The 10,591-nt window shown below is 36.6% G+C and overlaps 1 protein-coding gene across 1 annotated transcript; it reads right to left on the bottom strand.

Annotated features, from left to right (window-relative positions):
* Positions 1-2,869: 2,869 nt before the first annotated feature.
* Positions 2,870-9,006, bottom strand: LOC142631542 (ERAD-associated E3 ubiquitin-protein ligase component HRD3A-like). The gene is made up of 6 exons (XM_075805716.1): positions 8,323-9,006; positions 7,361-7,849; positions 6,350-6,565; positions 4,840-5,163; positions 4,487-4,729; positions 2,870-3,494 (listed from the first exon to the last, which is right to left on the bottom strand). Exons 1-6 carry the CDS (start codon positions 8,905-8,907, stop codon positions 3,273-3,275), a joined length of 2,079 nt encoding a protein of 692 aa, XP_075661831.1. The 5' UTR covers positions 8,908-9,006; the 3' UTR covers positions 2,870-3,272.
* Positions 9,007-10,591: the final 1,585 nt, after the last annotated feature.

Here is a 10,591-nt window from a genome sequence, read left to right as displayed (position 1 = left end):
TGGCAGCCTTTTATATTAGGGCTTAATATAATACAAAGGCCAAGATTGGCTTGTCAATGTATCTATCTAACTGGTCAGCTGGCTTTAACTAATTAATATCCTACTAACTATCTTCAATCACACACATACTTAATTGTTTTAACACATGTTTACATTGGAAAATTGTAACTAACTCTTTACACGTAATCTTAGCCCACAAGTGGCACAAAACCTTAATATTCACACATACCTATGAGTGGCGGAGCCATGTTGAGACTGAAGGGGACCTTGGCCCCTCCAAAATTTTTACGAATTCACAGGACCGTTCTTATGAGCTTGACTATTTCTTGTCTTAGTTGTGTCTAGCAAAATTTAAAAATTTTCTTCTTTGGTCTTTGGTCTAAATTGTTTTTTGAATCCTTTTGTACTTTACAGATTTTTAAGTCTAAAAATATTTTAATATTTGCTCTAATTCCAAGAGATCACCACATGTAGGGTTTAAAAACATTACACTTCAAAAGAAAAAATGATCTCATTTCTTCCCCAAGTCCCCAGGTTTGTGGCTTTCCTTCTTTTTCTTTTTTTTTTTTTTTTTTTGGTAAAAAGAATAGTTAATATTAATTAGAAAATACTATCAATGGATACACTTGGGCAAGCCTTGTTCCCAGACAACCCTAGGAAATCAGGCAACAAAAAGGGGGTAACAACAAGGGGAGGGGATACAAAACGATTACAACCAGAAAGCAAATTAGCTCCCAATTTCCTTCTCTAGTTCTTGTATTCTTTATTTTTTAATAAATTAAAGCTATACTATTTTGATGAATGATAAATATAATATATTATATAGCATATAAATATAATACATTATTATAAATTTGACAAAAGTATATGATTGGTTATTCCTCTTATTGGATTATGTTCTTTTATACTTTCAATGATTGTAGTATTTTATTTATAATTCTATTTTAGAATATTGTACATTGAAAAATACTACGTTCTGAACATTTCACTGTACTTTCACAATATTGTCACTTAAGATTTGTCTTGAAAATGTTATAGATATAACACTTCTCATTATACATAATATAGATATAATATATACAGAGGAAAAATTTCTAGTCTCATTTTATACTTGGCCCCACCAAAGACAAATTTCTAGCTCTGCCATTACCTATGCAGGATAACTAAGTTCTTAACACAATGACTTGCGATTGTAGTGATGGTTGGTAGCAGTGATAGCAGGTTTTAGGTTGTGTGCTAATGATTGTGACAGTGGCTTGTGGCAACAAGAAGGTAGGGAGAGGAGTTAAGTGGGCTGGGTGTCGATTGTAAGGGTGCGAGGGGGAAATTGTCGTGTGAGAGCAAAAGAGGTTTATATACCTAGGGCTAGAAAGGAAAAATTCATAAAATTAACCTTTAGAAAGTCTGGTCAAACAAGTTAGGTTGGATGGGACTGGGCGTTGACCATGAGAGAGAGAGAGAGAGAGAGAGAGAGAGAGGATTCTATACCTAGTTAGAAAAAGCAAATTGATAAAATTAAGTTCAGTAATTTGGGTCAAATAGGTTATTATGGGTTATACGTATCAACCCGAATTAGAGCCATTTATTATTAATATCTATTTGTGTTGACAAAATTATTTACGTTAACACTAAACACTAAAATGCTAATTCTATATTATGTTTGTCTCAAGTTTGAGTTCACAAGTCTTGTCAAATATTGCCATCCTAGAAAGGGTATGCAAGTAAATACACTCACATCAGTGAGTGCAAAATGGAAAAAGTGCAAAAATTTACACAATATAGCCTATAACTCACATGCATTAGACAATGTATTATTGATTAAAAATCCAAACTTGTTACAATATCCATGCATATTTACATGGTTATTGACGGTAGCTTTGCAAATCATTATTTTATCATATTTTATTCTCTCTCACAGTCAAACCCTCTCTCTCCCTTCTTCTCTCTTCTTCTTCTTCTTCTTCTTCTTCTCACACTCTTTTTCTCTTCATCTGCACAGCCGATCAACCGTCTACCCTCCACCACTCAATCAATGCAAGTCACCAACACCCAACTACCCTCCACCACTCAACCAATGCAAGTCACCAACACCCAACTACCGCAACCATTTTACAACACAAAAATCCAACCACAAATTCAATAGAAAATCAAAGCCAAAATCAACAAAAATCAATGGAAATCAAACCTGAAATTAATGGAAAATCAACCCCAACATATCAAACGAAAAACCCAAAATAAACCATCAATGGAAAACCATCAACCCAAACCCAAATCATCACAGTCCTGTGCATGCCGTCACTAATGAATATGAACTTGCCTCTATAGCCATCGCTATGAGAGAAATTCGAGAGAGAGATGAGAGGTCTGAGATAAGCAGCTAAGAAGATTATGATGATAGAGAGGTGGAGAGTTTTGCGAGGAGCTTGGAATGAGAAAGGTGAAAAGTTTGAGAGATGGGTTTTGCCGTTTGGGATGATAGAGTGAGAGAAGAAACGTGAGTTTGAGAGATATTTTAATAAAATAATAATAATAAAAAGATAAAAAAAATTATTTAAATAAAAGAGTTTATAATAAATAAATTGATATAAATGTTTTGTCAAAATGACTGTATAAAAAAGAAAAAATTGTTATGCTAAAATAAACAGAAAATTTTAAACGGACTGGTGTGAATACTCCAATACCAAGTTTATTTACTATTTGCCACTAGGAAGGCGATGCAGGTCATACCAGGGGTATATTGTGCATATGGATGTTGACTTCCACAAGGATCACACTCACACATGCAATAAACAACTTCCACCATGGCAGTATATCACAAAGGAAAATTGCCTAGCCAATTTTCTTTTAGGTGGTTGGGGACAAGAGAGAATTTTCAAAATTTTCATTTGAGTATTATAATTCAACTGAGCTCTATGCCAGAATCTTACAAATCTGTCACGTAATAATCCCCAAAAGAATTACCACTTCATGATGTTAAGGACAATAAGTACCTTCTGCCATCCTACTTTGGAACGAATAATTTCAACCAAAAAACAAAAAAACAAAAAGGGGTTAAACTTGAGAGTTATACCTTCCGCAACTAAAGTGGGCATGTAATAAATCTATGTAAAATACATGATTTTTCATGTGAATTTATTTCCACCTCACTTAAGACTCTATGCTACAATGTGCCCTAAAACATGTAACTGTACATCATATAGTAGAAAAAATATTCCTTTTCTGAGAGAGAGTAGAATAGCCTTGTAGTTTCTGTAGGCCACCAGTGACATGAATTAATTGGGTACAGGTGCAGCATGCTCGATAGGGTTGTGTGGCACAGCCACTTCGCCAACTGCAGGAACAGCATGCCTACGATTCCGCTCACGTAGATAAAGGACAGTGAGGAGACAAGCGAAAAGAGTGAGTATGGTTGCATTTCCTTCCTCCATGAGCACATCCTCCACCCAAACTTCTACTTTTGGGTAGAATTCAGGCAATGAATCAATCAAATGGACCTAAATACACATAAAACTAAGCCCTTAATTCAGTATCAGAAGATTTTTTTCAATGAACTTTTGTAATCAGCAAGATCAAGCACAAAAGAGAACTTCAATTTATCCACAAAAAAAAAAAAAATGAGAACTTTTTTTTAAGTCTTCAAGGTTTTCAAGCTCTTAGGTTTAAGGTAAAAACCAAGAGAATCTTCCACATTTTTCTCCTCTATTTGCATTCATCGGGGAAAAGTATCTGGTAAGAAAATTGGGTATATTAACTTAAATGGTGCCTAGCAATTTATGGAGATAAAATTCTCCACTTATTAATTATACATCTGAAACAGGAAACAAGGGCCAAACTTCTGAAATAGGGAAACAGAATGGTACCTTGTACCAAACTCTCATGTTCCTTCCTCTATCAGAGGGCTCCCATTATCCTCACCCAGAATATATATTTCAGTTTTACTAGAATATTGCAACTTAGTAGTAATTTAAAATTCCAAAGAATAAGTATATAGAAAATGTTCAACATATTCATATAATTTTAAGCTAAAAGTTTTAGTACAATACATCTCATATTGGGATCCAGCACCTTTTTTTTCACCATTCAAAGGAAGCTCAGAAGCCCCATGAGCCATTTGCAAGAGCATCGACCAGTCAGGTCAGAATGCATGCCAGGTTCTCAAACCTAGTGAGTGCGCGCGTGTGTGTGTGTGTATTTTTTTGTGTGTGGAGAAGTACAGCCTTTTGTAAATATATATTCCTCCTACCAGTAAGTGTTGGAGGAGTTGGGGTTGAAAATGTCGGTCTTAATCCTATTCACGTGGGAACTAAAACCAGAAAAAACTTCTATCACCAAAAATAATTAATTTTCTTTCACAGGTAATGAATTGAAAACCAGCAAGGTGCAACTGTTTCATAGAGAAGGCATTTTACCACACTTGATTGTCTAAAATTATAAAAGTATTAGAATTGCAAGAAGGCGAGCTGGTAAATCAGACAAGGATACTCACAAGGAAACCATCAGCATAGTTCTTTCGTATCCACAAGCTTGTAAGGGCAAGTGTGACAGGCAATTTTGCAGCAGGATCAATCTCTAGGGCTTGATCATAGTATCGCTTGGCAAGATGGAGATCAAATGGAAGTCCTTGGCCATGCTCATGCATGTAGCCAAGGTTAAACATGGCTTGTGCATTGGATTGGGATTTGGCATGCATGTAAGCTTCTGCTGCACGATGATAGTCTCTCTCAGTACCCTAAGAAAAGATAAAAAGATTAAGGAACTCATTGCGTGAGACCAAACTGCTTGACCTAAATCTCCTGAAACTTGAGCACCCAATAAACTATTTCATTTTAAGACACATACCCGACCATAGTAATATGCATCCCCAATCAGCAAAGCAGCATGTTCATTACCCTGCTCAGAAGCTTGCCACCACAGAGAATGTGCACGTTGATGCCTTTCTGCATCTGTGCAAAATTCAGATTCTCCCATGCACATGCTTCGCTCCCCATATTTGTCAAGTATCCATGCAGCATTGCTCTGTGCCACCTCATAGCCTAGCTCAGCCATCCTTGAATACAAGAAGAACGCCTTGCCTACATCACCTTTTAAGTATGATTCAAGTGCCCATCTAGATAACGAACTCCATGGTCCACGCTCTGCTACTAATTTGTATAATGCAGTTGCCTGAAATCATATAAAGCTCAAATTATTGATTGATTGATAAATCAAAGTTGGGACAAATAAGATTCACGATAACTACTAGGAATTTGCTTGCAATTCAATCTTTTAGTTCTAAACTCTCAAAGGGATTGTAAAAAGTTTTGATCTTCTTGGGGAAAAAAATTGCTTTAATAAGCCCTTATCCATTGGTGAATGTAAAATTTTTTCCTTGGGGAGACAAAGTAGTTGTTAGATTAATTGGTCAAGAGCATTTACTATCTTGCCATTAAATAACAACAACAACCAAGTCTTAGTCCCAATTCCCAAAACAGAATAATCTTGGTAACATGTATATCCTATACAAAGTCAAACTCTCCATCACCTCCCTAATTGACATGTCATTTTTTACTATTTCTACTAATATTATTTTAGGTCATCCTCTACCTTTTCTCATTCCCTCATCTCGAGACCGGTGCATTAATCACTCTCATTTGTACATGACCAAACCATCTCAAGTGACTCTCCCTCATCTTTTCATCGATAGGGTCATAGGGGCTACCCCTATTTTTTAAGTAAATTTCTTCATTCCAAATCATAGCTCTCCTTGTATTTGCACTTATACATCTTTGATATTCTCATGTTTTCCCATTAAACAAATAAAATTGCTTTTGAAAATGATTAACTGCAGAAATATTATAAACATCTTGAAATAAATATATAAATCAGGCTTTTTAATATAATTTTAAATAAATATGCAACTAATGATATGTAGTACCTTAAGCTTTGTTCAAAGTTATGGCTCCTTCTAAATTCTCTTCTTCTTTTTTTATTTTTTAATCAATAAGTTACAAATGGCCCCAGTGAGGCTTGAATCCCGATTTCACCCTCCACCTTGATCTTACAATGAAAGGAGGTGCTATTGCTATTTGAGCTATAGCTTGTTTACTTATCGTTTCTTCTAAATTCGAATATCATAAATAATATTAAATTGATCATGAAACAAGAAACAGGTAATCTTAACAAGTCATGAGGTTGCCCAAGCACTGAGCAGGAAAATCACCTAACTGTAAGAGATAAGTGTCAAAAGAATCTAAAAAAGGAAAAGAAACATGAAGACAAAAGGCTAAGTTGCAATGTCCATAAAATATTAATTTTATAAACATAAAGGCAAAAAAACAAAGATAGTAGAACATAATCAATCTGAATATACCATTTGAAGGCTCTTCTTAAGCCCCACACCCGTATGGAACATCTTTGCTAGCTGGTAGAATGCCTTTGGTTGACCCATATTAGCAGCCAATATAAAATATTTACATGCTATCTTTACATCCTTCTTTACCCCAATCCCTTTTAGATACATTACTCGTAGGTTATAGTGGCCTCCAACATCCTCATTATTAGCAGCCTTATCAAAGTACTCTTTGGCCTGTAATGAGAACAATTAGATTAGTATGATGCATATATTCTCAAATTAACATATCAATAGACCATAAACAGCTTGAACACAACAAGTGAGGGCAAAGAGCATTAGGTAGAGCAGTATCAAACTACACAATTTCAAAGTAAAACTTTTCTACACTTACGCTCTGTTTGTTTCAATGGAAAACCTTGTATAAAGATAGTTTTCCTTGTTTTCCAATGTTTGATAGCATAAAAAAAGATGAGTCAAAAGAAAACTATCTTTGGTCAACATAAAAAGTATGGATTATTTTTGGAAATTGTTTTCCATTAAATTTTTTTAGAAAACAACTCTATCTCACAGCAAGCTAAATAAGGGAAGTTATGAGGTTGTTTTTCAACTCATTTAAAGTTTCTACCAAACATTAGAAAATGAGATAGTTTTATAGAAAATGCTTTTTAGAAAATAACTCATTTTCTAGAAAACATCATTGCTGAAACAAACAGAGCGTTAGCTTTCTTCTAGATACACCTTTTAAAAAAAAAAAAAAAACCATTTTCAAAAAACTGAAAAATAAGTTGAAACCAAACAGGCTTGAAGTATTCTTCAAGTGAGTATCAATTAAGGAATTCTTTAACCTTTGAGTAGTAGAGCTATATATAAATTTTATGAATGGCACCTCCATTGCCTTTAAGTAAAGGTGGAATAAAATCATATATCCCACTCTTAAGTGTTCCACCTCCACCAACTGCAGTATCTACAGGGTGTAGGGTGTGGTGATTTAAATGCAAGCTACAAATATATATATATGATAAATCTTACTTTGGTGTAATTCTTGTCTACTCCGAAGCCCTTGACATACAAATAACCCATCCCATTAAAAGCCGAAAACAGTTGTTGTTTTGCGGCAAGAGAAAGGCACTCAAGCGCTTTAGTGTAGTTCCTCTCAACCCCAGCTCCTCGTGCATATATCTCTCCGAGAAGTTCCATAGACCTAGGCTCCCCCTTCTCCACAGCCTTGAGAAACCATGACATAGCTTTGGCATGATCACGCCTCAAACCTCTTAGGCCAAAGTAGTAAAAGAGGCCAATCTTGTACATGGCTCCAGCATTCCCTTTGAGTGCCTGATATTCCAATATCTGAAAGTCCTCATCATCCTCCCCTCGAGACTTCCTCAATGCCTCCTTATTCTCTTCTGCTCCACTGTGAATCCTCACCGGTTCAATCACTGGTGAATCTTTCGATATCAGGAAACTATTTACAGCTACCTCTGCTAACTCGGCATAGAGCTTAACCGCTTTATCATGCATCTGTAAACAAACAAAGCAAAATCAAGCTCAAAATACATTATTGGTCCCTAAACTTCAACTCAATTTTAGTCCTAACGTTAATAGTCATCACTTTTAATCCAAAACAAACTTAAAATGATCGTTTTTAGTCCCTAAAATACTTAAAATCATCAATTTTGGTCCTGAAGTTTAAATTCATCGCTTAATCCCTAACATACTTAAAACGATCATTTAGTCCCGAAAATACTTGAAAAGTAATCGATTATAATTCCTAACATACTTAAAGTGATCATTTTTAGTCCCTCAAATACATAAAATAATAGTTTCCCTAAAATACTTGAAGTGATCACTCTAGGAGTGAGGACGATGCGATCACTTTAAACTTATCAACATTGTAATTAAGCCCGAAATTAATCATTTCTATAGGGACTAACTAACAAACCAACTAACCAACTAACTAACTAAATCAAAATGGAGAGCAGAGAAGCACTCACATCCTGGCGCAAGTAGGTATAAGCAAGGGCCATTTTGGACTGCATGTTACCGCCGGCGGCCGCGAAATGGTGGAAAAGAAAAGCTTTGGCTTTGTTCCTCTCTCTCATCATTCCCATTCCAGACAGAAACCCTAGCACCGACCTCGCGTGCGCGTGTCCCTCATTCGATGCCGCTTCGATCTCCGCCACCGCCTCCTCCATCACCCGCGCGTCGCCCGAACTCGCTGCCGATACCATATTCGAGACTCCCGAGAAGTAAAGCGAATCGGACTCCGAGGCGGGGACTGGATCGGGTGGGGCCGAGGCGGAGGAGGAGGAGTCGGGTTCGAAGATCGGGCGCCATGAGCCAGGGTCGAGCTCGTCCTCGGACTTGTGAGGCGAGTCGGACTCGGAGCCGAACTCGTCCCACTCGGACGAGTCATGGAGAGTGGTGGGATCGGGGGGCGAGTCGTCGGAGGAGGATGAGGTGGCGTCTTTGAGATCGTCTTGAGAGAGAATGAAGACGAATGGGCGAGCGGTGAGTGAGAGAGGGTAGAGAGAGAGAATTAGGAGGGAGAGTATGAGGTTTTTGGTTGCGATACGCATCGTTTTGATTGATCGATGATGTTGATTGTTGAAGCAGAAGAGAGCGAAAGAAGAGAACGAAGAAGAGGAAGAGAGAGAGAGATTGGGGAATTTTGTAAAACTGGTTCGTTTGGGAAGGGTAATTTTGGGATTATGAAATGAACATTTTGTGTTTGAATGCCACGTCAATGGTTGTCACCTGCCCAATCACATTTTGCCATGTTAGCATACACAACCCGATCTTCTTCTTTTTTGAGCACGTATACCCACCACAGTCATATTATTATTATTATTACAATATATAAAAATGAGTTTTTGTTTGTTTGTACTTTGTAGAGTAATAGAATGACTTTGTGTTTTTCTCAACAAAAAAAAAAAAAAAGACTTTGTGTTAAAACATAGTTTAATCTATTTGGGTGTGTTTTAAAAAAAGAAAAAAAAATCATATAGAGACTTAACCAAAAAGATAAGATGGAGAACTTATAATGTACTGAGAACTCACAAAGCTCACCGTTTCAGTGAGGATTTTTTTTTTCTTTTCTTTGGATAGATTGAGAAGCCATTGAGAAAGGGTCAATAGGGATGGGATTCTACATGATGAGAGTTTGGCGTGACAATAGGGATGAGAGAGAGAGAGATAATACAAATTTGGGAAAGTTTTGAGATAGAAAGAGGCATTAAGGCAAAGTGTTAGGAACACAATAATTGGTGAGATGTGGGATGGGTTCTCAAGGATAAATCGCTTAGGGATTGATTGTAATGTAATAAGATTTTGGAATGGAGAGAGAAATGTTGATATGGTTGATGTGAATAAGGTTTGAGTGCATGGATGAGTTGAGAGATGGAATGGATTGTAACTACTTTAAGAGAGTCGCCTTTTTTTCAATTGAGACCTCTTACAGGGAGTCTCTTTCTCAAAGCAAAAGAATATCAAGTCTATCAACAATTTAGTAGTTTCACTCAATGATTGAAAAATATGTTACAATTGGTATGGACCCAAGTTGTGAACAACCAACTCAGGGTTTGTATGTTCCATGATTGCCTCTCCCATTGGTGATTCTTATATATGTTGGAGCTCAAGGTTGATGACAATGGGTTGAATGACATGGGCTTGTGGCGAGGATGCAAGTGGTGAAAGAAAGTGAAGCTTGATAGGAGATTGAGTTGACAATAACGGTGGTTTAAGAGTTCAGGTGTGGTGTTTACAATGCAATCAAAGATTACAAATGGGTTTATTCAAAATTGAAGATTTATTCTATAAGGAGAGGTCAAGTTGTGAAATTGGATATTTTGATGAGTTAGAGTAGTGTCGGCGCACGTGCGCGCGAGCGAGGGTGGGGGGATGTAGGGGAGAGAAAAACTTATTGGGATTCAATCACAACTCAAAAATAGTAGAATGTGGTTCAATAAGTTTTCATGCACCCGAGAGAGAGAGAGAGAGAGAGAGAGAGAGAGAGAGAGAGAGAGAGAGAGGAACGAAGACATGATAGGGGTGGGGGAACTGACAAAGAGAGAGAGAAAGGGTGAGGGGAAGCTTAACAATGTTAAGTTGGAAAGGGTTTTGTTTAGTTGATACTTGATTAGGACACTTGTTATTTTATAATATGCCACCTAAGTTGTTTGAAGGAATTTCTTTCAAATTGTGTTGTAGCTAAAGTTCACCCATTTTTATGGGATTATCCTTTATAATTTGGTGGTTATAAGA

This window comes from Castanea sativa, chromosome 4 (assembly GCF_040712315.1).
Source record: "Castanea sativa cultivar Marrone di Chiusa Pesio chromosome 4, ASM4071231v1".
Lineage (NCBI taxonomy): Eukaryota > Viridiplantae > Streptophyta > Magnoliopsida > Fagales > Fagaceae > Castanea > Castanea sativa.
The sequence above is the reverse complement of the archived record's forward strand: the minus strand, read 5'-3'. Positions and strand labels throughout refer to the sequence as shown.

What these genes read in the sequence shown, in the direction of transcription:
- LOC142631542 (XM_075805716.1), bottom strand. Translation starts at nt 8,907, where the DNA reads ATGCGTATCGCAACCAAAAACCTCATACTCTCCCTCCTAATTCTCTCT. An exon ending in TAGACAAGAATTACACCAAA is followed by an intron (nt 6,566 to 7,360) that starts GTAAGATTTATC and finishes TTCTCATTACAG; the next exon opens with GCCAAAGAGTACTTTGATAA. An exon ending in ACTATGCTGATGGTTTCCTT is followed by an intron (nt 3,495 to 4,486) that starts GTGAGTATCCTT and finishes ATGTGTATTTAG; the next exon opens with GTCCATTTGATTGATTCATT.